The 25338-nt window shown below is 55.1% G+C and overlaps 5 protein-coding genes and 1 long non-coding RNA gene across 17 annotated transcripts in view; 2 read left to right on the top strand and 4 right to left on the bottom strand.

Annotated features, from left to right (window-relative positions):
- Positions 1–373: 373 nt before the first annotated feature.
- Positions 374–7533, bottom strand: ZNF692 (zinc finger protein 692). 5 transcript variants are annotated; one of them, XM_090129118.1, is made up of 12 exons: positions 7000–7530; positions 6085–6268; positions 5967–5998; positions 5121–5507; positions 4692–4740; positions 4364–4507; positions 3859–3987; positions 1887–1949; positions 1666–1744; positions 1205–1319; positions 747–846; positions 374–677 (listed from the first exon to the last, which is right to left on the bottom strand). In XM_090129118.1, exons 1-12 carry the CDS (start codon positions 7469–7471, stop codon positions 374–376), a joined length of 2058 nt encoding a protein of 685 aa, XP_089985244.1. In that variant the 5' UTR covers positions 7472–7530. The 5 variants fall into 5 exon arrangements, with proteins under 5 accessions (XP_089985244.1, XP_089985242.1, XP_089985245.1 ...); XM_090129116.1 differs by having other exon boundaries at positions 4364–4510; positions 7000–7529; XM_090129119.1 differs by having other exon boundaries at positions 5121–5504; positions 7000–7529.
- On the top strand, positions 5501–10169 carry LOC116236725 (C-type lectin domain family 2 member D-like). Of its 2 annotated transcripts, none has more exons than XM_031605517.2 (5): positions 5501–6052; positions 8881–8973; positions 9263–9453; positions 9543–9646; positions 9859–10169. In XM_031605517.2, exons 1-5 carry the CDS (start codon positions 5953–5955, stop codon positions 10031–10033), a joined length of 663 nt encoding a protein of 220 aa, XP_031461377.2. In that variant the 5' UTR covers positions 5501–5952; the 3' UTR covers positions 10034–10169. The 2 variants fall into 2 exon arrangements, with proteins under 2 accessions (XP_031461377.2, XP_089985324.1); XM_090129198.1 differs by lacking the exon at positions 5501–6052 and adding an exon at positions 7975–8026.
- A 5-nt stretch (positions 10170–10174) lies between these two features.
- On the bottom strand, positions 10175–17125 carry KIFC1 (kinesin family member C1). Its single transcript, XM_090129124.1, has 14 exons — positions 16922–17125; positions 16769–16847; positions 16404–16692; positions 15821–15935; positions 14511–14753; positions 14300–14428; positions 14097–14213; positions 13429–13602; positions 13192–13356; positions 12213–12351; positions 11031–11170; positions 10870–10943; positions 10679–10754; positions 10175–10464 (listed from the first exon to the last, which is right to left on the bottom strand). Exons 1-14 carry the CDS (start codon positions 17075–17077, stop codon positions 10420–10422), a joined length of 1941 nt encoding a protein of 646 aa, XP_089985250.1. The 5' UTR covers positions 17078–17125; the 3' UTR covers positions 10175–10419.
- Positions 17126–17204: 79 nt separating this feature from the next.
- The window catches only part of LOC116236733 (uncharacterized), a 30200-nt gene continuing 22066 nt past the window's right edge, over positions 17205–25338 (top strand). For 2 of the 4 annotated variants that reach the window (XR_016461013.1, XR_016461016.1), the window contains exons 1-2: positions 17205–17440; positions 17917–18071. This is a non-coding gene — a long non-coding RNA (uncharacterized LOC116236733). Of the gene's footprint in view, positions 17441–17460; positions 17746–17916; positions 18072–19737; positions 19848–25338 lie in introns of those variants that run through there. The other 2 variants (XR_016461015.1, XR_016461014.1) reach the window with 2 other exon arrangements.
- LOC116236735 (uncharacterized) lies at positions 18059–21277 on the bottom strand. Of its 4 annotated transcripts, XM_090129212.1 has the most exons (16): positions 20474–21277; positions 20356–20376; positions 20230–20250; positions 20107–20127; positions 19977–20000; positions 19892–19906; positions 19753–19773; positions 19637–19657; positions 19514–19534; positions 19383–19406; positions 19251–19271; positions 19132–19152; positions 19005–19025; positions 18752–18772; positions 18630–18650; positions 18059–18535 (listed from the first exon to the last, which is right to left on the bottom strand). In XM_090129212.1, exons 1-16 carry the CDS (start codon positions 20520–20522, stop codon positions 18510–18512), a joined length of 369 nt encoding a protein of 122 aa, XP_089985338.1. In that variant the 5' UTR covers positions 20523–21277; the 3' UTR covers positions 18059–18509. The 4 variants fall into 4 exon arrangements, with proteins under 4 accessions (XP_089985338.1, XP_089985335.1, XP_089985337.1 ...); XM_090129209.1 differs by having other exon boundaries at positions 18059–18650; XM_090129211.1 differs by having other exon boundaries at positions 18059–18650; positions 19753–19770.
- On the bottom strand, positions 20706–25323 carry LOC149913784 (uncharacterized). The gene is made up of 13 exons (XM_090128972.1): positions 22243–25323; positions 22113–22133; positions 21982–22002; positions 21852–21872; positions 21721–21741; positions 21594–21614; positions 21463–21483; positions 21339–21359; positions 21222–21242; positions 21108–21128; positions 20986–21006; positions 20855–20875; positions 20706–20749 (listed from the first exon to the last, which is right to left on the bottom strand). Exons 1-13 carry the CDS (start codon positions 22367–22369, stop codon positions 20706–20708), a joined length of 402 nt encoding a protein of 133 aa, XP_089985098.1. The 5' UTR covers positions 22370–25323.

Here is a 25338-nt window from a genome sequence, read left to right as displayed (position 1 = left end):
GGAGCTGGAGGGTGGGGAGGAGGGTCTGCAGGGCTCAGGCTCGGGGTAGAGCTTGTAATTAGTCACTGTTAATAAGGGCTGTGAAAGCAGCCCTGAGTTACGGCTGAACCCCATCCACCCCATTCATTTTAACAATGCCTTTCATTCCTGCCCTCAGTAAATCTTTGGGCACAGTGGGAATTTAACCCATCTGCTTTCCACGAAGCCCTTCAGGAAGCGAGGAACGTGCTTTTATACAAAAACACCCTTTATTGTGGATCCTGCTGCCTGCTCCAGGACGATGGAGGCGCACAGGAAGGTGTGCTCCCTCCTTCCACTGCTCTGACAGCAACGTTAGCACCCAACAGCACCAGATTCTGCCCCAAATTCCGTATTACTCAGCCAGAGCTGCAGCAGGAGGTGCGTGCCCATCACCTTTCTCCTCTCCACTTGGAGCATCCCCCCTCGGAAGCTCAGCTTGCGTCCCCATGGCTGGGGGGGGGGATGGCACAGCCTGGGGGGCTGCGCCGGGCGCGTCGGGGTGGCTTTTGCTCTTATGGGCAGTGACGTTGTCCTTCTTCTCAAACTTTTTGCCACAGAGATCACAGGAGAACTGATAGAAGGCGTCGGCGTCGTGCTTCTTCATGTGCCAGTTGAGGGAGGCTTTCTGGCGGCAGGTGAAGCCGCAGATCTCGCATCTGGGGGAGAGCAGGGTTGGGATGGGGATGGAGGAGAGCATCCCCCTGCTGAGGGGGGGCAGCACTCACTGGAGGGGTTTCTCTCCCGTGTGGATGCGTCTGTGGATGATCAGGTTGCTGCTGGTACGGAAGGAGCGGGCGCAGAACTCACAGATGTAGTCTCGTTTGTCTGTGGGGCAGAGGAAAAATGGGGTGGGGGTTGAGCAGCCAGGATGCTTCCAAGCTGTGTTTCAGGGTACAGAACTCTTAGGTGTAGGGCCAGGATGCTTTCAGGATATATTTTAGGGGCTGGGACTCTTGATTTTAGGGACCAGGATGCTTTCATGATGTTTCAGGATCTAGAACTCATTGTTTTAGTGGGCAGGATGCCTTCAGGATGTGTTTTAGGGGCCAGACTGCACAGGCACAGATGAATGAGAGGCAGACAGATTGGAAAGAAACTGACATGGCCAATGTCTGCATGATGCCCAGGTCAGGAAAAAGGAGCAAACAGGAGAGGTGGGACCTCCTGCATGCTGCTGGCTCACCACTGTGCAGCTTCTCGTGTTCCTTGAGGTGTTTCTTGAAGTTGAAGGATTTGCCACAGCTGGGCTCCGAGCAGGTGAAGGTCTTCTGGTGGACGTGTTGGTACTTCTTGTGGTGCTGTGGTTTTGGGGAGAAAAGAGAGGAGTGAAGGCTGCAGATTTTGCTGAGTGGAAGCCCTGTTGGCTCCTCCATCTCAGCACCCCTCTGCTTTGCTCCTTCGACCCAAAGTTGGGATTTGAAGTGACCCCATGGCTGAGCCAAGCAAACAGCTCCATCGGAAATGTGATGGTTGGCCTAATCCCAAAGGAACAGCACTGTGCTCAGAGAGAGGATCCAGTTCTACTCCAGTTCAGAACTTTGGTGGCCACAACAGAGTGGGAGGGATCCCTAAACCTCAGCTTAACCTGGTGTGCACAGAAAGGGGGTCCTGGCTCCACAGCCCCCACCCCACCACCGCCCTCACATTCAGATACTGCCTGTTGGAGAAGATCTTCCCGCAGCCCTCGAAGTCGCAGAGGAGGATTTCGCGTTTCGCTGCTTTCCTGCAAGAGAGAATGGGACGTTGGGGTGAGCAGAGAGCAGAGAAAGCAACAGGTTGGAAAGGAGGGAGCTCCATGCCTCCTTCCCCATCCATTCCATCCATCAAAAGTTAAACGTAAGGAAACACAGGGAGGTTTTCTTTACCTGATTCTTTTGGGGCCGATCTGGGCCACGTCCTCATCGCACGGCCGCGTTGGCTGCTTGCAGCTGCAATAGGAAAGAAAGGTTTTGTGCTGGGTTCGCCCCCTCTCCTTGCTTTGAGCACAAAGCCTGGATGTGTTGTAGGGTCCAGGGTGGTTCATCTTTGGGTCTGGGATGCTTTCAGGATGTGTTACAGGGTCCAGGATGTTGGATGGCAGCCACAGGTGTTGGCTCCCAAAAAGAGCAACGCAACCAAACCATCCTTCAACCATTCCTTTTCAAATGTGCTTGATTATCATTTCCCTCATCACACTGGAATGCAGTGCTGTGAACAAACGCATCTTTCAGACAACTACGAGCAGAAACAGATCCTTTATTACTCATTACAAAGTCTTTAACATGGTTTTGTAGTACACTTCAGGTTCCAGTCGCCGTCTCCGGTGTTTGTTCCCATCCGTATCGTTCTGCTCTGTGGGTTTTCTCATTGTGGGAATTTCTGCCCTGCAATCAGAGATGGATACATTAAATCACAGGGGATGCAGTTATGGAGCAAGAAATGGAGGTTGGGTGAGCAGTGCATTGTGACATCTGTAATTGAACTCATCCTTTAAGCCTAAGGTTCGCTCCCACACCACCCGGGTGGCACAGAAAGGCACTGCCTGCTTTATTGGCCACATCTGAGGTCCCAAAGGTATGGAAATAATCCCTTTCTTTTCACTTCTGCTGTCAGCAGAGACCACCTGGACCTAAACCAAACCTTTCTACCCCCAAACTGAATTCCAGTGCTGTGTGACCCCCCCGAGAATGGACAGGGAGGGGAAGAAAGCGATAATGGATTTACCATTCACTTCCACTGGGAGTGACTTTTTGGGAAGGCGTCTTCTCCTCTCAGCAATGTTGGGGCACCTGCAAGAGATGGGATGGCTGAGGGCCACAGCAAAGTGGGAAGCAGCTGAAGGAGCCGTGGTGGAGGTGGGCAGCACTCACCTGTCTCTTCTCTCAGTGGCAAACGAAGGCGTGATCCCGTAACGATCAGTGCAGCTAACTCCAAGCAAAAATTAGTTCTTTTTTTGTTTTAATGCCTTTTGTATTAAAACCCAGAAAGGTGATGGCTGTGTGTGTCAGACCCAAGAAGTGAAGCGTGGGACCGTTCCATTGGTGTGGCACGAAGAGCAGCCATGTGGATTTTGTGTTCTTGCCTACAGAGCGATCGCTTGAGCTTCCCATCTTCTCTACAGCAGAAGAGCAAACTTTGAGCCCACGTGGTTGGGAAGGAGTGGTGAAAAAACTCAGCCCCAAACAGCAGTGAAGAGCACTTGTGTTCCAGATTGCCCTTTGGCCAGTGCTGCAGTTGGCTCTGTTGGGTTCACGGTGACACAGCTGAGCAGCACAGCCACATGGGGGTGACACAACTGAGTGATGCTGCCCCGTGCACAGAGGGGACAAAACATGGAATTCGGGGCTGCGCAGAGCCGTATTCCCCGTGCATGGGAAAGGGATTTGCATGTGGATTTTTGTTGCTGCTTGCAGGTGGAAGAAGTCCTTTGCCACCTGCCTGACCGTCAGCAGAGGTGGTGCTGGAGGTCCTTCTCCCTCTCTGGGCTCAGCACATCCCTCCCCTGTGGTTGGGAGCAGCTCCGTGCTGTGGGCTGAAGCACCCAAAGCAGCAGCAGCACATGCATAGTGCCAGGGGGATGCTGAGGATGGCTGCCCCCAGGTGAGACCAACCCTTCTCAAGCTCCAGCACAGGTGACAGAGCACTAAACCCCAATTCCATCTCCCCACCATGCACTTTGTCACCTCCCTTTGCAAACACGTGGCTCTCTCACCCTGCCAAAGCTCGGGGTTGAACCTTGTTACTCTCTTGCAAGTTTTGGGATGGTTTCCTTGTGCCCACAAAGCAGCAGCATGTCCAGTGTGTCCCAAATACCCCTTTCCCCAGCCTCACCTCACCACTGTGGCCTTCCCTGCTCACCTGACTTGCCCACCCTTCTCTTCTGCTGAGCTGGAGTTGATCGGGTTCTGCTCATTTGGGGTCTGCTCCTCCTTCACGGGTTTCTTACGGGCGTGGGGCTGGCTTTGTCGTCGCTGTGGCTCGGAGTCGCTGGGGGAGAATACAAGATATGGGGCAGACTGAATGGGTTGAGCACAGCTGGGAGTCAAAGGACATGGTCGTCTCTGTTTGAATGGGGTTGACCCTGTTTGGACGTGGTTGGATCTGGTTGGGCATGGTTGAGCCCACTGGATGTGGTTGATGCCATTGGGCATCGCTGTCCCTGTTGGGTTTGGTTGGATCCCGTGGGATGTGGTTGATCCTGTTTGCCACGGTTGACCCTATTGGCCATGGTTGGATGCTGTGGGACATGGTTGACCCCATAGGACATGGTTGAACCCCGTGGGATGTGGTTGACCCCATTGGGCATTGCTGACCCTGTGGGACGTGGCTGGATGCTGCTGGGGCACCTCTCAGCACTTCTCACCTGTCCTGAGATGGGTGGTAATTCTCATCACGCAAATCATCGTTGTAGGCAAGGTCATCTTCCTCGGCAAAGTCCTCATCTTCCTCCTCCTCCTCTTCCTGGGGCACAGCATGTTGGTTTGCTTTCTCCTCCAACCCGGGTGTGCTGCTGGAATGCAGTGCTCAGAGTCAGCTCTGCCCAAATGACCCAGAGGGGATTTTACTGGGGAAACTTCATTCAGCAGCAGCACTGTGCTGCAGGATGGCACGGGGACAAAGCCTTCATGGAACCAAATGGGTCCAGATGGAACTTCAAGCTCAGGAGATCCCACTTTGGGGCCATCACTCACCTCTCCTGATCCGGTGCTGCCATTTCTGCTTCTGTCTGCCCCTGGGAAGCTGAAGGGAGACAGAGTGGTGGTGAGTAAGGCTGAGGTGCTGGAGATGTAGAGGAAGAGGAAGATGGGATACGGTATCTACTGGGATGGAGCTGTGTTGGCTTGTGGATTTGTTTTGGTGTCCACTGGGATGGATTTGAACACAATGACCCTTACAGGACCTGGGATGTTCTATGATGATGGGGAACGCCACCCAACCCAAACTCACCTCTATGGGATGGAGCTGGACCCAATGATCCCTATGGGACCTGGGATATTCTATGATCCTATCCAACCCAAACTCACCTCCATGGGATGGAGCTGGTGATACTGGGGCAGAACTGGACCTGATGATTGTTATGGGACCTGGGATATTCTATGACCCTATCCAACCCAACTCACCTCCATCACCACCACCATCTCCACCACCACCAGGTGACCAAACTCCATCATCCTTCACGGCGTTGGGTTCTTCCACCATGGGCTCAACCACAACCCCCGACCTCCGCAGCGACCTCCGACGGACGGGGACGGCTGGGGACCCCCGCTCTGAGCCCCCCCCGGCTCCATCACACCTCTGTGGGGCATCGCCTGCGCTGGGGACGCCCCAGGAGAAGCTGTGTCCGGCCACACACTCCCACACCAGCGGGGCTGGGCTGCCTGGGGCTGGGGGCTTCACGTCGGGGACGAATCCGCACTCCCTGCTGTGGCCATGGGACAACGCGACCAAACGCTGCAGGGCATCGGCGTCGGCGTGGAGAAGGTTGGGGTCTGTGGGATGGGGTGCTGCTGGGTTTGGGGAGGAAAATGAGGAATTGGGTGAAAAGTGGCTGCGAAATTCTGATTTTTGGCTCCGTGAAGCATTGATGGAGATCGATGTCCCCAACCAACCAACACGTGGCCACGGAGCAGCTCTCCCTGTGGGATGGGACACGTGGGGTGAATCTCTTTGCCTACCCCCACCCAACTGCATCTCCTCCTCCAAAGGCATCTTCACCATAAATAAGTTTTGGGTAAAAACACCCCAAAACACACCTTGGCCCCAAAAAGCAGCCAGGGGGACCCCAACCACCTAACGTCCTCAACCAACCAATGACCCCAACCAACCCCCGTGGCCATGGAACAACTCTCTCCCTATGGGCTGCCACGCCGTGTCTGACCCCAAAGCACGTCCTACAATGGGAGCCTTCGCTGCAGGAGGGTTTTGGCTTAAAGACCACGAAACCCAGCGCCGATGTGGGGTCCTACCTGCGCTCACAACGCAGCCCTGCGAGCTGTACCTGCAAAGGGAAGAGCCGTGAGCCCCCAGCGCATCTCCGAGCCCGATCCTGAAGGTATGTAGGGATTTTGGGGGGGGGTTATGGACCTGTCGAGGAGGAATTTGGCCAATTGGGAATGCAGGGCGAAGCCCAGCTGCTCCTTCAGGCGGCACCACTGCTCCAGGTGCCCCCCCAGGCGGATGCGGCATTTGCTGCGGCGGGCGTCCAACTCACGGCGCTTCCGGCGGCGGTCGCCATCGGGGCAGCGGGGCTGGGGGGGCTCCATGGGGTCTGTGGGGTGGGGGGGGGAGAGAGGGAAATAGGGGATGTGGGAGGGGTGTGTGGGGGTGGGAGGGGGATGTGGGGGGGGGGGGACGTGGGGAATGTGGGAGGGGACGTTGGGGGGGGTATGGGGGACATGGGTGGGTATGGGGGATGTGCAGGGATGGGGGGAATATGGGAGTGGGGAAGGTGTGGGGGGGGTGTGAGGAGTGTGGGGGATATGGGGGACATGGGGGGGCCCAGGGGATAGGGGAATGTGAGGGGATACGGGGACATGAGGGCATATGGGGAGTATGGGGTTGTGGGAGGATATGGGGGATGTGGGGGGTTATGGGGACGTGAGGGGATATGGGGAGTATGGGGGGTGTGGGGGGATATGGGGATGTGAGGGGATATAGGGGACATGGGGACCCCCACCCCACCTTGGCCACGTGCCCCCATAGGCTCCGCCCCCAACGTTTAGCCCCGCCCCTTTCCCCACCGCACCCTTCCATTGCCCTGCCCCTCCTAAGCCCCGCCCCTTCCCGCTAGCCCCGCCCACCATGTCTATAGCCACGCCTCCTTCGACCACGCCTATTATCTAAGCCACGCCCCGTTTCCGTCTAAGCCCCGCCTCCCGCCGCCCCCTCTCCCTTAAAGCGGCCCCGGGGGGTTCGGACAGCGCAGCGCATTGGGCCAAGAGCCGAACCCTGCGCTGCCCCCCCGCCCCGCTCCGCGCCCCCCCCCGTTCCGCTCCCCACCGATCGACCTCCGCCGCCGCGCTGCGCTCCGCCGCTCCGCGAGTGGGACCCCACCGGGCGCCGTGCCCCCTTTAAGAGCCGAAGGAAACGGCTCCCGGCGCTGAGGGAACGCCGCAAAATGGCGGAAATCCCGCCTCCTCCTTCCGGGTACGCGCATGCCCGCTGCTCCGCTTCCGCTCCCTCGCGCGGGGGCTGATGGGAGTTGTAGTCCCGCTGGGGGCGGCCATTTTTGAGACTGAATAGAGCACAGTTGGGTGAAATGTAGCATTGTTGGGTGAAATGTGCCAAATTTGGGGCAAATTATGTCACGTGGACGCCATGATGACGTCACAGTGCCCACTGCTGCCGCTCTCGAATGGGATTCTGTTTCTTTTTCCCAAAAATTTCTTTTTCTTCCCCCAAAATTTCTCTTCCATTCCCTACATTTGACTTCTTCTCCCCACACTTCTCTTCCCCCACCCAAATTCGCCATTTTTCCTCCAAATTCATCCTTTTTTTTCCCCCCACCCAATTTTCTCTCTTCTCCCCACCATTCTCCTTCCCCCCCCCCCCCCCCCCAAATTCACCTTTCCATCCCCAATTTTCTCTTTTTCCCCCCAAAATCAGCGCCCTCCCCAGGGACGGACGCCCCATCGCAGCGCAGCCTGCGGGCTTTTGGGTCCCCGCTGCCCCCATCCCTCCATCCCCATGGGGACCCTGGTGTGGAAATGGCCGACATTCCCCCCAATTTTCACCAATTTTCCCCAATTCCCCCCCAGTTCGGGGGTAATTTTGCACTTTTTGCTCCTCCCGGTGCCACGGAGCCTCTGAGGCAGCACATTCCCCTCCCACCAGCACCGACTCAGAGCAGCGTTTGTTCCCAGCACTCAACCTCCCCTCTCCGCCTTTGGGTCCCCCCCACGCTGACACCTCCTCCCTCCCCATTCCTTTGGGGCTGCAGAGGACCCCCCTTCCCTCCCCCCCCCCCCACCAGACCCCCACCCCATTTCTGCTGCCATGGATCCACAGCGCGGAGCGAAGGATGCCAGTGAGCACTGCTGCCCTTTTGGGGACCAGCGCCAGGTCGTGGTTGGGATCAGTGCTAACGAGCTGCAAAATTAACGAGCATTTAATTAAAGGGGTGGGCGATGGGGGGTGATGCCCATCTGCCAAGGTTGGTGGGGATGTGATGAGGTTGGGCGGCCATATACCTCCTTTGGGGCGATGGTGGTGGATTTGGGGTGGAGCTGTGGGTTCCAAGGGAGCCTGGGGGGAACGGGGGCTCCTCTAGGGTTAACAGTGTCAGGATTAGGGCTGTTAGTTGGGGTTGTTAGGGTTAGGTTAGATTTAGGGTTGTTAAAATAAGTGTTAGGGTAAAGGTTGGGATTAGGGTTGTTTAAGTTAGGAGTTAGTGATGTTCCTTAGGGTTATGGTTAGGGTAAGGGTTAGGAGTTAGGATTAGGGTTCTTGAGGTTAGAGGTTAGAGTAAGGATTAGGATAAGGGTTGTTAGGGTGAGGCTTCAGTTTAGGGTAAATGTTAGGATTGGGATCGTTAGGGTAAGGGTTAGGATTGGGACTGTTAAAGTTAGGGGCCGGGGTAAGGGTTGTTTGTTAGGTTTAGGGTTATGGTTAGGAATCGGGGTAAGGGGGGATCGGGTCAGGGCTTAGGGTTACAAGCAGGGATGAGGGTAAGGGTTGTTATGGTTTGGGGTCAGGGGGGTTAGGGCTGAAGTGAGGGTCAGGGTTTGGGGTTACAGTTAGGGGTCAGGGTTGTCTGTTAGGATCAGGGGGGTCGGGGTTAGGGTTGTTAGGATCAGGTTATGGTTATGGTTATGGTTATGGTTTGGGTTACGGTGAGGGTTTGCTGCCCACACCTCTCCCCCAGCACCGCTTCCTCCACAGATTTCAGCCTGAAGTGCATTAAGGACAAACTGCTCCCCATTGCAGGCACTGTGCTGGTGGCAGCGCTGCTCATCGCCGTCATTTCGCTGGCAGGTGAGTGTAGGGCCTCCCAGTGGGGTCAGTGTGTGGGGCTCCATGGATTTGGGGCCTCCCAGTGGGGTCAGTGTGTGGGGCTCCATGGATTTGGGGCACTCCAATGGGGTCAGTGCATGGGGGTCCATGGATTTGGGGCCTCCCAATGGGGTCACTGCGTTTTGGGGCACCCCAATGGTGTCACTGCGTGGAGCCCTCGCTGCATTGGAGGGCAGTCTGAGTCTTTGGGCTTCGTTAGCTTAACGAGTGAGCGCAGAACCCTCCACACCCCATCACTGCTTCCTTCCAGCCCAGAAACGCCCCTCGTGCCCCCCCTGCCCCACAGCCGCCCCCCCCCTCCCGGGCTGCCCCAGGGATGGGATCGGGGTGGGGACGCGGTGCTTCTACTTCGTGGAGGACGCGGCGGATTGGGATGGAGGGCAGCGCTTCTGTCTGTCCCGTGGAGCACAGCTGGCCACCGTGGAGACCCCGCAGGAGTTGGTGAGATGGGGGGGGGGGGGGTGACTTGGGGGTCCGCGGGGGGGGGAGGGGGGGGGTCCGTCGTGCCCCACAGCCGTTCTTTTCCATAGGAGTTCGTGCTGCGCTATGGGAGCTCCGTGCATTACTGGATCGGGCTGCGCAGGGAGGGCTGGGGGCCGTGGATGTGGCCCAATGGCTCTGACTTCAATAACGCGTACGTCCCACTCTGCCTTTTGGGGGGGGGGCGTCTGAGGGGGTCATTGATGGACCCCTGGAGGGGCCATTAATGGGCCGGGAGCGATTGAAAGCGTTTTTCCTTCTATTGGAGGGGGTTGTGATGGAGCCCGGGTCGAAGCTCTGCTTTGGGGGGTCCTTGACCTCCCCCACCCCCTCTGAGTGCCCCCCCCCCCCCTCCCCAAACCGCAGGTTCAGCATCGCGGGCAGCGGGCGCTGCGCTCACACGGACGGCGGAGGGATCGGCAGCTCCGAGTGCTCCCAGCCCAAACGTTCCGTCTGCAGCCGCCCGCAACGGGGGGCGAGGGGGGGGGGCGGAGAGCTGAGCCCCCCCCGGGCTGAAGGGGGTGGGAGGGGGGGGTTTTAAAAATGACAAAATACGGCCACAATACAGCGTGGGCGTTGGGGAGAGCAAAACGAAGCGCTCGGCTGCGCGACCCGACAGGAGACGCCGCTAAAATTATCATCTTTTTTTTATTATAATTAAAATGGTTTTTTTGGGACCCTGCGCCTTTAAGAGATTTAACTGTCCGCCCCCCCACCGCAGGCGGCTCAGTGCGCAAGACCGGAAGTGCAGTCGCAGCGCTGGGGGGGGGCGCCATACTGCCGTACGGTGCTTCCCCTGTGGGAGCCGCCATTTTTTCCCCCTCAGCCCACGTGACGCCCGCAGCCAATCAGCTCCGGTCGGAGGGGATTCTTTATTAGAACCGGTGGGGACTGCGGGGGGACCGGAAGTGTCGCGGGCGGAGGGGGCTACTTCCGGTTGGCGTGAGCTGTGCCCACCACGCACTCGTTCACCTGCAGGAAAGGGGGGAGGGGGTGAACCCCAAATTCTGCCGACCCCCCCAAAATGAGACCCCCCTCCTCACCCCCATTAACGCCTTTTCCCTCACTTTTGTCCCCAATATCCACAACCTGCCCCAAGTCCTCCATTGCCAGCCCTGCCAAGACCCCCCCTTCACCCTGAGGACCCCCCCAAACGACCCCCCCACCCCCCCAAGAATCCCCCAACCTTGCTGGCGAAGCGCAGGGAGTTGAGGGACTCGGAGAAATTCTCCTCCAGGGGGGAGATGTTGACAAACATCAGCCTGGGGGGGGGGGGGGGGAGGAAGGAAGGCAGGAGATGAGTGTGGGGTGATGGGATAAATTTGGGGGGGGGGGGGTTACAGGATATGGAGGCACAGATCTGTGCCCCCCACTCACATCTTGGCGTTGCCCCCCAGCGAGTTCTGCAGCAGGTAGGTCAGCTTGCTGTTACGATAAGGGATGTGGGGCTCCTTGGGGGGGGGACAACAAAAGAGAAGCATTGGGGGGGTGTGGATTAAAGTGGGGGGGGGTCTGGGGGGGCGTTGGGACCCCCGTACCTTCTTGGCCAGGGCCATGATGACCAGCCCCAAGGAGGACAGGCTGGTGTTGATGGACTGAGTCTCACGGAGCCGCTTCCCCTGAGACTGAGATTTGTCCAAACGTTCGCTGCCCGCCAGGTCCACCAGGCTGAGCACGGCTGGGGGGGGGGAAATGGGGGCACCAAGGGGGTCAGACATCAAAAGGAGACCCCCCAACCCCATGAACCCCAATGGGATCAAAGAAAGCCCCAAAGAATGGGGTCAAAGGAATCCCCCCCCAAAGTGGGAACCCTCTAAAGGAGACCTGCTCTCAAATGGGAGCTACCCTCAAAAGGGGAACCTTGGTGGGATCAAAGAAAGCCCCCCCCAAAAAAAGAATGGGGTCAAAGGAACCTCCTCAGTGCAAACCCCAAAGGGAGGATCCCAGCTTGTCCTTTTGGGGTGAAGGGAACCCCAGCAGGGAGCCCTAAATAGAGATCTGAAGGGGCTTTGGAAAGGTGAAGCCAAGAGGAGGAGGGTGGGGGAGAACCAAAAGGAAGGGACCCCAAAAGGAAGGGACCCCAAAAGGAAGGGACCCCAAAAGGAAGGGACCCCAAAAGGAAGGGACCCGAATGGGGTGCAGGGGGTCCAAAGAAAAGGAGCCCCAAAAGGAAGGAGAGAGAAATAGGGTAGAGGGGTCCAAAAAAAGGGCAGAAAGAGCCCCCAAAAGGGGACAGGAGGAGTGAGAGTGGGGATGGAAGAGTCCTGAGGAAGGAGAATGGAGTCAGGAGTGACCCCAAAAGGAAGAAGGGAACCTGAGGAGGAGGATGGGGTGGGAGGAGCCATGAGGAGGCGTGGAATGGGGGTGTAGGGATGCCAGGAAGAGGATGGAGGAGCCCTAGAAGGGATAAAAGAGCTCTGAAAGGAGGAGGATGGGGTTGGAGGAGCCGTAAAAATGATGGGGAGAGGCTAAGGGGGAAGGAGAAACCCAAAAAGAGAGGGTGAGAGCTCCAGGAAGGAAAGAGAGGCTCAAAAGGGGGGAGAAGAGCCCCAAAAAGGAGAGGGGGAGAGGAGGAGAGCCCCAAGGAGGAGGGAGAAGCCCAAAAAGGCGGGGGTGGGAGCCCCAAGGAAGAAGGAGAGGCTCAAAAGTGGGGGGAGGAGAGCCCAAAAAGGGGCAGAAGGGCCCCCAAAAGGGGGGAGAGGAGCCCCATCCCCACTCACAGCTGCAGCGCAGCTCGCGGGCAGCGTTGGTGCCGTGGATGCGGAGCTGGAAGATGCTGTGGCTGCGGGAGGAATGGTCGTTGAGGGCTGTCCGAGCCACCGAGCGGTTGGCAGCAGCTGTCTGCAGCAACTGCAGCACCTGGGGGGGGAAATGAGGGACCCTGTGACGTCCTGTCACATCCTGCCTGCATCCCAGCACGGCCTCGGCTGGTTTTGAGGTGAAAATGCTGAGATTTGGTGGATCTGGGTGAGGGACTCATCGTGTTTAACATCTCTCTGCATGACCCAGATGAGGGCATTGAGGGCACCCTCGGTTTGGGGTGGTGTGGATCCACCTGGGGGTGGGGAGGCCCTTCCCAGGGATCTGGGCTGAGGGGGAGGGGATGAGGCTGAGCAAGGCCAGGTGCCTGGTGCTGCACTTCGGCCATCATAACCCCGTGCAGGGCTGTGGGAGGAGCGGCTGTGAGGAGGAAAGGGAGCTGGGGGAGTTGGTTGATGCCCTCACGACAAAAAAGGCATCGAGGCCCTGCAACGTGTCCAGAGAAGGGCAGTGATGCTGCTGAGGGGTCTGCAGCACAATGGGGTCTTATGGGGAGCTGGGGTTGGTCAGTCTGGAGAAGAGGAGGCTCAGGGGAGACCTCGGTGCACTCTGCAGCTTCCTGAAGGGGGGCTGTGACGAGGAGGGGTTTGGCCTCTGCTCCCAGCAACGAACAGGAGCCGAGGAAACGGCCTCAGGTCGTAGCAGAGGAGGCGCAGGTTGGACACAAGGAAGAACTTTTTGTCTCAGAGTGGGCAGGTGCTGCACAGGGAGGTGGTGGAGTGGCCCTGGCAGCGCGCAGGAGCCGGATGAGATGTGCTTTAGTGCTTGTGGTAGCAAGGGTAAATGGGGGAGGGTTGGACTGGGTGATGCTGCAGGTCCTTTCCAACCTCGTGAGCGTATGAAATAAATGGGAAAGCAAAGCAGGTTTCTATCATTCACCTCGTCCTCAGAGGCCACGGGGACGCAGCGCAGGTTGGGGACGTGCAGCTCCTCGCTGGCTGAGCTGACCCTGCGGATCTCCAGCTCCCCGCGCTCCGCCCGAGCGCCCAGCAGATCCCGCAGGGATTCGTTGTAGATCTCCAGGAAGCTGGCGCTGAAACGATACTGCAGGAGGGGTCAAAAAGCACCAACCCCCCCCTCCCCCCCCAGTAACCTCCTTCCCGTGGTGATTCTCACCTGCCAGCCTTTGTCTGCCAGCTCCTGTGCTCCCTGGAAGACCCGGTGCACTGCTCTGGGGATCATCCCCCTCCTCTCGGGGTCCAAAGCATCCGGCCCCTCCATGGTGTAGGTTTTGCCGCTGCCCGTCTGCCCGTAGGCGAAGATGCAGACGTGGTAACCATCGAGTGCTGACTGCGGGGGGAGAGGGGGGAAATGGGGTTGTTTGGGGGGTAAAATGAGGGGTTGGGGGGATAAAAAGGGGGGTTGAGGGATAAAAAGGGGATTGTGGGACATAAAGGGGGGTTGGGGGGTAAAAAGGAGGGGTTAGAGGTAGAAAGAGGGGAGTGGGGGATAAAAAGTGGGGATTGGGGGTAAAAAAAAGGAGCAAAAAGGGGAGTTTTGGGGGGTAAAAAAAGAGTGAGGCAGAAAGAGGGAGTGAGGTGGCAGAAATAGGGCAAAAAGGGAGTATAAAGGAGTGTTCAGGGGTAGGAAAGAGGAAATTTGGGGGGTAGAAAGGGGGGTTGGGGGTAAAAAGTATGGTTTTGGGAGCAGGAAGGGGGAAATGGGGAGTAAAAAGCGGGGCTTGGGGGGTCAAAAGGAGTGTTTGGGAACAGAAAGAAGGCAAAAAGAGGGTAAAAAGGAGTGTTTGGGGGGCAGAAAGGGGGAATTTGGGGCACTGCCATCACCTGCACCAGCAGTGAGATCTCCTCAAAGACCTCCTCCTGGGAGGCGCTGGGCTGGAAGACGCGGTCGAAGCTGAAGTCGTATTTGAGGTCGTCTTTGCGCTCACGGCCGATGTGGGACTGGGGGGGGAAATGGGGTCGTTATGGGGACAGAAAAGAGGGAATTCTGGCTCTGAAAATGGAGGAATCCACCCCAAATCGTTCACCTCCTCCTCCCGGAGCAGCACCAGCGTCTTGTTGTCCTGCGGGGGGAAGTGGAGGTGCTCCATGCCCTTCTGTGTCTCCTTCTCAGCAGCCAGCAGAGGCCTCACGCGGCAAAACACGCGGATGTTCCCCTGGGTGAGGGAAAAGAGCCATCAAAACTGCAAGATTTGGGGTTTTTTTTCAGCACAAAATCCGTTTTCCCTGTGCCGACACCTTGAGCTCCTGCACCAGGTTGTGCAGGCGGCGCCGCTCCATCTCCAGCACGTGCTGCTGCTCCTCCTTCTCATGCAGGCGCTGCGACTGGGTTTGGTTTTGGGCTCTCAGCTCTGCCACCTCTGCCTCGTACAGCTCCTCCTGCTCACGCAGCCGCCTCGCCTGAGACTCAGCCCTCAGCCGCAGCTCCGCCACCTCCGAGTCGCTCTGAGCCAATGCAGCCTTGGTCTGGTGGAGCTGAGCCTGGGGGGAAGGGGAGAATCCTATGGTAGAATGATTTGGGTTGAAGAGGACCACGATGATCACCTGGTTTCAACCCCCCCGCTGTGCGCAGGGTCACTGACCAGCAGGCTGCCCAGAGCCACAGCCAGGCTGGGGGAGCGGTTCGACCTGCAGGAGGGGAGGGGAGGAGGTGGGATGGGTGGGGAAGGGCTGAACCTGGCATGGAAGGGTTTGGGTGGGAGCTGGTTGAGGTTGTGAGGCTGCTTCTGCAGCTTGGAAAGGGGCTCCATCAGAAGAGGGTGGGCAGTAGGGATAGGGAGGGGATCGGCCCTCTTTATTTTGCTCTTGTGAGGAACCTTCTTGAGTTCTGCGTCCCAACAGCTTGGAGCTGTTGGAGAAGATCAGGAGGAGGGTCAGAAAATGATCAGAGGGCTGAGGAGGAGGTGGGATGAGTGAGGAAGGGCTGAGCCCAGCATGGAACGATTTGGGCGGGAGGTGGTTGAGGCTGGGAGGCTGCTCCTGCAGCTCCATCAGAGGAGGGGTGGCAGTGGGACAGGGAGGGGGACGGCCCTCTTTACTTTGTCCTTCTGCATCCCAACACAAAGAGGATGTGGAACTGTTGGAGAAGGTTCAGAGGAAGGTAAGAAAATGATCAGAGGGCTGAGCACCTCTGCAAAGACAGGCTGAGGGAGCTGGGCTCGTTTAGCCTGGAAAAAAGAAGGTTGTGGGGTGAACTCAGTACCTATAGGGAGCCTATAAACAGAAGGGGAGTCAACTCTTTGGAAAGACAGATAACAGCAGGACAAGGGGAAACGGATTGAAGATGAAGGAGGGAAGATTGAGGTTGGATGTCAGGGGGAAGTTCTTTGCTATGAGAGTGGTGAGGTGCTGGAACAGCTGCCCAGAGAGGCTGTGGATGCCCCGTCCATCCCTGGAGGTGTTCAAGGCCAGGCTGGATGGGGCCCTGGGCAGCCTGGTTTGGTGTTAAATGTGGAGGTTGGCAGCCCTGCCTGTGGTGGGGGGTTGGAGCTCCGTGATCCTTGAGCTCCCTTCCAACCACAGCCATTCTGTGTGATTCTGTTCCCCACCTCAGCAGCCTCCAGCCGTGCTGACAGCTCCCTGCTTGCCTCCTGCAGCTCCTCCAACTGCCGGCCCCGCAGCTCCGATTCCTGGCGGTGCTTTTCCAGCTCCGTGCCCAACGTGCTGCAAGAAGCCCATTCCAGCATCACATTATGGTACCAACACCTCAAACCCATCCCCACCCCCTTCCCAACCCCCTCCCCCAACCCAACTCCACCCCAAACACACCCCAAGCCCTCTTCCCCCTCACCCCAAACCCCCTTACTCCAAAGCCCCCCCTCCAAAGCCTCCCCCAACCCCAGCCCCCCCTCCAAAGCCTCTTCCTCCAAAGCCCCCCCAGCCCCAGCCCTCCCCCCAAAGTCCCCCCAGTCCCAGCTCCACCCTCAGCCCCCCAAGCTCCCCCCTTCCAAAGCCTCTCCCAGCCCCACCCCCCCTCCAAAGCCTCCCTCAACCCCAGCCCCCCTCCAAAGCCCCCCCAAACCCAGCTCCCCCCAGACCCCCCCTCCAAAGCCTCCTCCAGCTCCAGCCCCCCCTACTCCCCCCTCAAAGCCCTCCCCCACCCCTCCCTCAACCCCACCCCCCCGCACCCACCTCACACATCCATCCAACTCCTCCACACGCCTCTCCCGTTCCCGCAGCGCCTCCTGCAGCTCCCGCAGCTGCTCCCGCAACTCTCTGTTCTCCCCATCCAACCTCTGCGCTTTCTCCTTTTGGTTCCCCAGGGCTGCCCGCACATCGCTCAATTGTCCCTTCAAATCCCACGCCGCTCGACGACGCTGGGCACCTCCAACGGGAGCCGCCGTAGGGACCGGGGCCGCCCCGCAGTTCCCTTTCCCAGCCCTCGGGGCGGCGGTCACCGTCGCGGCTTTACGCGGAGGCCCTGAGGGAGAACCGGCGCTGCGTCCCCGCTGCCCACACAGCGGCCGGCCGGCCAGCCGCCTTCCCCGCCCCGTTACCTTGCCCCGGAACGCTCAATGCCCGCAGCGGGGCTCGGCCAGGCGGCTGCGACGAGGCGATGCCGGAGCGCGCGCGTTTCTGTGGGGCAGAGCTGAGGTAACGCCGGGCCTGGAGGGGCGGAGCAGGCCGCGGGGAGGGGAAGCGGGCCGTACCTGCTCGGGAGCCGCCGGTTGAGGGCCGGGAGCCGCCCGCTTGGCCGCAGCTCTGCGGACCGGGAGCCGTGAAGTGGCGGCGGGGACGGGAAGCGGCGCAACCAACGCCATCCCCGCCGCGGAACCGCCGCTCCCGCCGGACCCCACAGCCGCCATTGCGCGCCTTCCTTCAAACTCCTCAGCGCAGCGCGCCCATTGGCTGCCCCTCATCCAATCGCCGCAATCCCTTCCTCACTCAGACCCGCCCACCTTTCGCTGTTCACCAATCAGCGCACTGCCTCCCCGCCCGCCGATAGGAGAGAAGTCATGTGACGCTCACCGGCCGCCAACAACGGTCGGGATGGGCGGGGCTTAGCGGAAGGGGCGGAGCCACGGAAGGCCCTTTCCCGCCCACCGCCGCCATTTTGAATCGTCACTGAGCGACGGCGCCATTTTGTGACCCTCCCACAGGGGCGGTCCGAGCCCTGACGAGAGCTTTAGTGCCCTCCCCGTCAAAAATCGCTGCTGTCTTCGCTCAGGGTGAGCTGGGTACTGTAAATACTGTTATCTTCCCCTAAAATGGTTGCGATCCCGCCTTAAATACCGCTGCTCCGCCTAGAACAGGCCCTCAGGGCTCTCAGGCCCCTCCCCCCCATCCCTCAGCGCAGCGGCTGCTCTGCTCCCCTCAGTCGCTCTGTGGGTTCTGTGCTGGGTGCCTTCCTCTCTGTGAGGCTCACAGATTCAGCTCTGAAGCGTTGGGATGAATCTCAGCGTCTGCGTGTGCCCAGCGCTGCGTTGGGACACAAATGGCATCCATTGCTGCCTCCCCCCCTCCATTCAGATAGGTTGGTGGAGGCTTTTTAAGCTAATACTATCATTTCTCATTATAACTGTAGTTTTTTTAAAATATTGTTATTTATTCTCGTATTTTTGTAGATTTTTTAAAGTATTCTTATTTCTTTTCTTGTTCTTCTGTATTTTATGTCTGTTAATTTGTTTTCTTTTCCCCTTTTTAGCTTCCTGTTCTGCTGGAATAGCAATGTGTGATGAGGGTCGGCTTGTTATCCCATACAGCCCACGTTCCTTAGGTTCCAGGATGAAGTCTCAGCCTGTTCTGTGGAACCAAACCCCCAGTAACTGATAACAATCAATGATCGATTACCATCAGCAGGTATGCTTTATTATATTGTGACAGAGAACAGTGTTAACACCTAAAGCAGTTTTCTCCCTTTGCTTCTGTGTGCATTCTTATATTTCCAAAAGCATTACATACTCGTTGAATTTCCACAAATCCTGACACATGATCACACTATTTCCCAAAATGTCTATATCTTTTTCAGGTACTCCATCTCCACCCATTTTCTCCCTTTCTATGTTTTCTGTCTTCCAATTGGATTTGAGTTGGAGGTCACGCATCCTGAGTTCGGTGGTTGCTCAGGCAGCTTTGGCTCACAGAACTGCAGTGTTCTCACTCAGAACAAACACTGGTTCCACTTTTTTCAGTGTGAATTTCCTTTCTCACTTGGAGTTATTGTGGTTTTGGTATCCTGTGCAATCAGCAGTCTATGAAGGTTAACTCCTGTGGTTACTGTGAGGTGCAGTTCATCTCTTAGTCTGATTCTTCAGATGGTTTTTCTGGAACAGAAAGAGGAAAGCAACGGATGCTGAGGTGGGACAGCTTGTCATCCCATGGGAAAACCCAAATCCCTTTGGTTTGGGGAAGACTCACCCCCTGCTTCAGTTTGTTCCACTGGAAAAGAAAAAGAAAAACAAAGCATGATGAGAGGAACATCTCATCCACAGCTCCCACAGGCAGACCCCAGCATTTTTAATTTGAGAAGGGAGACTCACCCAGTTCTACAACGCGTTTTTCTGTGAAAGAAATGAATAAGAAATGCATGATGAGAAGGGTCAGATTATCATCACTTGGCTGATCCCATAGAAATTGCCCAAATTTGTTCAGTGTGGGGGGAAGACTTACTCAGATTCACAGCACGTAAAAGTGCAAAGGAGAAGCAGAAACAGCGTGTGATGAGAGGAGCATCTCATCCCACAGCTGATATAGAAAGACTCCAACACTTTTTATTTGGGACGGAAAACTCACCTGTGTTTTCATACTGTCTCCCTGGAATAGAAGGAGAAAAGCAGTGCTTGTCAGAGGGAATTTTTCATCCAATTTGTAGTCCTTTATGAAGACTCCAAATTCCCTCAATTTAGTGACCACAACTTACTCAACAGTGATTTTTGTATCTCTGCAAAATAGAAAGAAAAAGCACAGCATGATGAAGTGGGACATTTTGTCATTGCATGGGAAACCCCGTATTCTGTGGGTTTGGGGATGAAGACTCACCTGCTTCTTCAGTTAGTTCCTCTGGAAAGAAAAAGGAAAATCAATGCGTGATGAGGGGAACAACATCTCATCTCACAGCTCATGCAGGCTTGCCTGTTGTGTGTTATTTTTAATTTGGGAGTGTGGATTCACCTGGTTCTGCAGCTTGTTTTTCTGCTAAAGGAAGAAGTAGGAAAAACATGATGTGAAGGGTCAGATGATCATGCCATGGCTGATCCCATGGGAGAACCCCAAATTCCTTCAGTGTAGGGAGGGAGACTTACTGAGATCTGCACCACATAAATCTGCAAAGGAAAAGCAGAAACAGTACACGATGAGAGGAACATCTCATCTCACAGCTCACACAGGGAATTCCCAGTGTTTTTTATTTGGTTGTGAATACTCACGTATTTCTGCGCTGTGTTCTTCTGGAAGAAGAAAAACAATGCATCATGAGGTGGGGCAGCTTGTCATCCCATGCAAAACCATATATTCCTTTTTTTTTCAGAGAAAAAAAACTCACCCACTACTTTCGTTTGTTCTACTGAAAAAAAAAAAGAAGCTGGAAAAAAGAGAAAAGCAGTGCATGATGAGAGAAACATCTTGTCCCATAGCTCACAGAGGAAGACCCCAGCGGATTTAATTTGGGAATGGAGACTCACCTTCATAACGTATGTCTGGAAAAGATAGATAAAATAAGTACATGGTAAGGGGATTTTTATTTTTTATTTGTGAGGGGTGACTCACCTGATTCTGCACCTAGTGTCTTGGCTAAATAAACACATTAGAATTGACGATGAGTAGACTGAGATTGTCATGCCATGGCTGATTCCATGGGATGACTCTAAATTTGTTCAGTGTAGGGAGGGATGCTTACTCAGATCTGCAGCATGTAAACCTTCAAAGGAAAAGTGGAAACAGTATTTAATGAGAGGAACATCTCATCCCGCAGCTCCCACAGGAAGACCCTAGCATTGTAACTTTGGGAGAGGAAACTCACCCATCTGTTCGACTTTCTCCTCTGGAAAAGAGAGAAAAGCAGTGCATGGTCATTGGGGATTTTTCATCCCATACGCAGTCCCTTAGGAAGACCCCAGATTCCCTCACATTAGTGACTGCAACTTACTCGGCTCTGGATTCTGTTTCTCTGCAAAAAAGAAAAAAAAGCACCGTGTGATGAGGTGGGATGACTTGTCATCCTATGGGAAACCCCAAATTCCTTTGGTTCAGGGAAGAAAACTCACCCATTTCTTCAATTTGTTTCACTGGAAAAGAAAGAGAAAAGCACCGCATGATGGGAAGAACATCTCATCCCACAGCTGATGCAGGCAGAGCCCTTTGTTTTTACTTTGGGAGGGAGCACTCACCCAGTTTTGCAACTTTTTCCTCTGCAAAAGAAAAAAAATAAGAAGCGCATGATAAGAGGGGTCAGATTTTCATCCCATGGCTGAACCCATGGGAATACCTCAAATTCCTTCAGTGCAAGGACAGAGGCTTACTCAGATCTGCAGCGCTTGAGTCTGCAAATGAAAAGCAGAAACAATGTGTGATGAGAGGAACATCTCATCCACAGCTCACACAAGCAGAACCCCTTTTCTCTTTTTGATTTTGGAGGGAGGACTCACCCAGTTTTTCACCTAGTTTCTCTGCAAAAGAAGGAAATAAGAAATGTATGATGAGAAGGGTCAGATGATTATCCCATGGCTGATCCCATGGGAAGACCCCAAATTCCTTCAGTATTAGGAGAGAGACTTACTCAGATCAGCAACACTTAAATCTGCAAATGAAAAGCAGAAACGGTGCGTAATGAGAGGAACATCTCATCCCATCACTCACACAGGAAGACCCCAGTGCTTTTAATTTGGGTAGGTGACTCACCCATGCCTTCATGGTGATGGTCTGGAAAAGAAAGAGAAAAGCAGTGCATGGTCAGTGGTGTTTATTCATCCCATTCGCAGTCCTTGAGAAGACCCCAAATTGGCAACAACTTACTTAACTGTGAATTTTGTTTATCTGCAAAAAAAAGAGAAACCACCGCATGCTGAGGAGGGACAGCTTGTCATCCCATGGGAAAGCCCACAGTCTTTCAGTTTGGGAAAGGATACTCACCCAATTCTTCAGTTCTTCCCACTGGAAAAGGAAGAGAAAAGCAGTGCATGATGAGGGGAACATCTCATCCTGCAGCACACAGACAGACCCGCTTTTTTTTTTTAAATTGGGAAGGAAGACTCACCCAATTTTGCAGCTTGATACTCTGCAAAATAAACAAATAAGAAACTCATGATGAGAAGAGTTGGATTATCATCCCATGGCTGATCCCATGGGAAGACCCCAAATTCCTTCAGTGCAGGAAGGGAGGCTTACTCAGCTCTGCAGCACTTGAATCTGCAAAGGAAATGCAGAAACAGTGCATGATGAGAGGAACATGTCATCCTGTAGCTCACTCAGGCAGATCTCCCTTTTTTTTTTTAATTTGGGAGGGACGACTCACCCAGTTTTTCAGCTTGTTTCTCTGCAAAAGAAATGATTAAGAAGTGCATGATGAGAAGGGTTGGATTTTCATCTCCTGTCTAATCCCATGGGAAGACCCCAAATTCCTTCCATGTGAGGAGGAAGACTTACTCAGCTTGGCAGCATGTAAACCTGCAAAGCAAAAGCAGAAACTGTGTGTGATGAGAAGAACGTCACATTCTAAAGCTCGCACAGACAGAACATTAAAACAAACAAAAAAACACAGGGAAGGGAGTCTCACCTGATACTGCACCTTGTTCCACTGAAAAAGAAAGAGCAGAGCAGTGCCTGGTCAGAGGGGACAGCTGCTCATCCCACGGCTAATGCCATGGGGAGGCCTCAAATTCCTTCACTTTGTTGAAGGAGACTTACCCAACTCTACATCTTTTCTCTCTGCAAAATAGAAGCAAAGGAAATGTATGGTCAGAGAGGACAGCTGCTCATCCCATGGCTAATGCCATGGAGGACTCTGACTTCCTTCAGGCTGGGGAAGGAGACTTACCCAACATTCTGTCTTTTTCCTCTGCAAAATAGAAGCAAAGAAAATGCATGGTCAGAGAGAACACCTTCTCATCCCTTGGCTGGTCCCGTGCCCAGACCTTAACCCTTTTGATTTTAGAAGTAGACATTGTCCACTTTGGTCCCCACCCAAAAATTAAACCAGTAGGATGGAACGGAATGGGCAAGAGTTTTGCAAATGGATCAGTCAGGATCGACACATCCAATTACCCCAATTACTCCCATAACCCCGATTCATCTCACAACCACAACGCATCCCAAGGCCTCAAAGATCCCATAGTCCCAGCACATGGCATAAACCCAGCACTCTGCAGTCTTCTATCAGTTCCATTAAAGGGACTTTGGTGGTGGAAGGGGCTGGAATGACTCACTCAGCTCTCTGCTCTGTGCCGCTGCAAAACAAAGCAGAAGAAGAGATGGTCAGCAGGACAGCTTGGTCTGTGGGGACGTCCCCAGAGGGTCTGGTCCATTCCACCAGCCCCACGGTCCATCCAAGTTCCTATCTTTCCACCCTTCCTTTTTCCCCTTCCTTCATTCCCAAAAAGAAGGGCAAACATTATTTAATGACCACTGGGAATATCAGGAAAAATCTCCCTTCCTCCTCCTGTGTGCCTCCATGGATCAGAGCTCAGCACCACCCCGACCATCCCTGTCCCATCACAGCACCTCCCTGCTCTCCATCCCCTCCACTCTCAGCTCACCTTGCCTTCTGTAGAGAAAAACAATGATGACAGCAAATGACCCAGCCAGTACTGTGACAACCACAGCCATAGCCACTGCCCACGAACGGACGATCTCGGAAAATGGATCTGGAAAAAACATCAAACAAGGGTTCTTCTTCCATTGCCATATGTGGAAAATCAAGACTCAGACTTGGGAGATCACAGAACCCGAAGGGGCAGCAATCAGGAAGCAGTGACACACAAAGGCAGCGTGCCCAGCTTGGCACAGGTGGAGGAGCTGCTGAGCATCCTGTGCCCACTGCCACTGAGACATGAAGAAACCCATCCCAGAAACCCAACCCAACCACCTCATCCATGCAGATCCATCCCTAAATCATACTGTGTGCCCACTCCAACTCCAGCATCTCATGGAGCAGTTCAGCCCCGACCTCTTCCAAAGGCTGCTGTCATTCAGCTCTCCATGCATGGACGTGAGGATGAGGATGGACAGAGGTGGGGGTGGGACACAAACCAAGGGACACCGGGAGGCGTCACCCCAGCCACTGACCTGACACCTCCAGCTCCACCACGGCTTCTGCATAGCCATCACCATCTTGCACAACACAGCTATACGAGCCACTATCAGAGGATCTCACAGCAGTGATGCGCAGATCCAGGTTTCCATCAGAGAGACCATTCCTGAGCAGTTCTGTCCTCCCTTTATATTCCTCCATCTGCTCCAGGTCCTCTCCATTTTGGTAGTGGTGCACAAGGCCAGAGGACCGGTGCTGGATCCATCTGATGTCTGAGCTCCAGACATCCTTGCACGGGGACAAGTGGCAGCGCAGCACGACGTCCTGTCCCACGTTGGCAGTGACATGGAGGCTTGGTGCCACCACCGTGAGCTGGGCTGGGCAATGATAAGACACAGAGAGACAGCGAGATGGTGGCTGTGTGAATGTGGGGTCAGGGAGCGGCACAGGGTGAGTTGGTGTGTGCTCCATGCCATGTAAAAGCACTGGAGAGGGAGCAGGAGGGAGTGGGGAAGTATTTGTGTGGGTGCGAGCCCACTGACAATGTGTGGTGGAGGTGAAGAAGAGCCAGAAATTCTACCCCAAATGGCGCGTGTTTCATGATACACCCAAAGTGAAAGTGAAAGCCAAGTGCGTCTGGGTGCTGGGCTTGGGTCTGGCCTGCCCCATGGCCGCTCCCCCATCCCACAGCAAGACCTCTGCCAGGCACAGCGGTCCCACAGGACCCCTACCTGATCCCGAATGGAGGAAGTGTAGAGCCACAAGATAAGGCAGGAGGGTCCTCCAGGGGAGGGCAAAAGTGGGGTGGTTGCAGCCCAATACGGAGTGCATCTGTGCTGGAGAAGAGGAGGGGGGAAGGAATTGGGGAAGGGAGAGAAAGAAGACTGAGAAGGAGACGGTGGAGGAGGTGGGGAAGAAGATGCGTGAAAAAATGGGTAAATGATGAGAGAAAAAGATAGGGTAAGGGGGTGGTGAAGGAAATGGAGAAGGAGTTGGAGAAGGAGATGATGGAGAATATGAGGAAGAAGATTTGGAAAGAAGATGGAGAAAAAATTCAGGAGGAATGTGAGAGTAGAAGCTGTAGGGGAAGAAAGGGGCCCAGTGTGTTATAACCACCAGGGGAGGAGGAGATGGGGTCAGTCAAACATGAGCACAGCCACCACTGCCTTGGGCAGTGCCAGTGCTCCTCACAGGCTGTGGGGCAGAGCAGGTGACCCCAGAAGGATTTCCCGTACAAGGAGCCCCCCAGAGACAGAAATCCCTCACCTGAGCTGCAGGCAGTGCGTGGCTACACCCAGCTTCTCCTACCTTTGCCCAGTTTCTACCTTTGCCCAGCTCCAGGTTTCAATAGGAGGAACTTGGCCATGGATCAATGCGGGCAAAGGTTGGAGAAAATTAAACACACCTCATTGCAGCTTCATGCAATGGTCTCTGCATCCACCAGGAACATGGACCCAGGAGAAGCATTGTCATAGCACAGGGGAAATCCGCAGGCTGCGCTCCATGAGCATTTCTCCCAATTTCTCCAACCTCCCACTGGTTACAGGAAGAAGTAGCACTGCCAGAGGGCTGGCGATGCTGGATTACAGGTTGGAGCATCTGGGCCAGGTGGGAGCTTGCTCTATGCTATGCCCAAGATGTGGTGATTTCTTTGGTCAGTAAGGATTTTTAAGTAGCTGACCATTAATGCAGGAGTTAATATCCGTTTGCCCTCTTACACTCCCACAGCCTCTTTTTAGGTGCTCTGTGGATGTGCACGGTTTTGTGGAGAAGGTGGGAGATGCTTATGGGGGGGAGATCACTCGGTGCAGTTGGGGCTTGGTATGGTTTTTATTTTCTTGTTTTTGTGTATTTTTTGTCTATTAATGTGTTTTCTTCCTTTTT

Source organism: Phasianus colchicus, chromosome 35 (genome assembly GCF_987193195.1).
Source record: "Phasianus colchicus chromosome 35, bPhaCol1.hap1.1, whole genome shotgun sequence".
In the NCBI taxonomy this organism is placed as follows: domain Eukaryota; kingdom Metazoa; phylum Chordata; class Aves; order Galliformes; family Phasianidae; genus Phasianus; species Phasianus colchicus.
This window is presented reverse-complemented; position numbering and strand designations above follow the sequence as displayed.

Bases quoted from the DNA above. Each gene is read 5' to 3' on its own strand.
- LOC116236725 (XM_031605517.2), top strand. From the start codon at position 5,953: ATGTGGGGTCCTACCTGCGCTCACAACGCAGCCCTGCGAGCTGTACCT. The intron at 6,053-8,880 runs GTATGTAGGGAT...CTTCCTCCACAG, and splicing joins CTCCGAGCCCGATCCTGAAG to ATTTCAGCCTGAAGTGCATT. The intron at 9,647-9,858 runs GTACGTCCCACT...CCCAAACCGCAG, and splicing joins GGCTCTGACTTCAATAACGC to GTTCAGCATCGCGGGCAGCG.
- ZNF692 (XM_090129116.1), bottom strand. From the start codon at position 7,471: ATGGCGAATTTGGGTGGGGGAAGAGAAGTGTGGGGAGAAGAAGTCAAA. The intron at 4,741-5,120 runs GTGAGTTGGGTT...GTCTCCCTTCAG, and splicing joins AGATGGTGGTGGTGATGGAG to CTTCCCAGGGGCAGACAGAA. The intron at 1,745-1,886 runs GTAAAGAAAACC...TCTCTCTTGCAG, and splicing joins ATCGGCCCCAAAAGAATCAG to GAAAGCAGCGAAACGCGAAA.
- KIFC1 (XM_090129124.1), bottom strand. From the start codon at position 17,077: ATGGCGGCTGTGGGGTCCGGCGGGAGCGGCGGTTCCGCGGCGGGGATG. The intron at 11,171-12,212 runs GTGAGTGGGGAT...CCCCCCCCCCAG, and splicing joins CCGCGAGCTGCGCTGCAGCT to CCGTGCTCAGCCTGGTGGAC. The intron at 10,944-11,030 runs GTACGGGGGTCC...CCCCCCCCCAAG, and splicing joins TCATGGCCCTGGCCAAGAAG to GAGCCCCACATCCCTTATCG.
- LOC116236735 (XM_090129209.1), bottom strand. From the start codon at position 20,522: ATGCGGTGCTTTTCTCTTTCTTTTCCAGTGAAACAAATTGAAGAAATG. The intron at 20,377-20,473 runs GTGAGTTTTCTT...TCTTTTTTGCAG, and splicing joins GAAACAAATTGAAGAAATGG to AGAAACAGAATCCAGAGCCG. The intron at 19,407-19,513 runs GTAAGTCTCCCT...TTCTTCCTTTAG, and splicing joins TTTATGTGGTGCAGATCTCA to CAGAAAAACAAGCTGCAGAA.
- LOC149913784 (XM_090128972.1), bottom strand. From the start codon at position 22,369: ATGTCTACTTCTAAAATCAAAAGGGTTAAGGTCTGGGCACGGGACCAG. The intron at 22,003-22,112 runs GTAAGTCTCCTT...TTTCTTTTTCAG, and splicing joins GAGAAAAGATGTAGAGTTGG to TGGAACAAGGTGCAGTATCA. The intron at 20,750-20,854 runs GTGAGTCCTCCC...TTTCATTTGCAG, and splicing joins GAAACTAGGTGAAAAACTGG to ACTCAAGCGCTGCAGATCTG.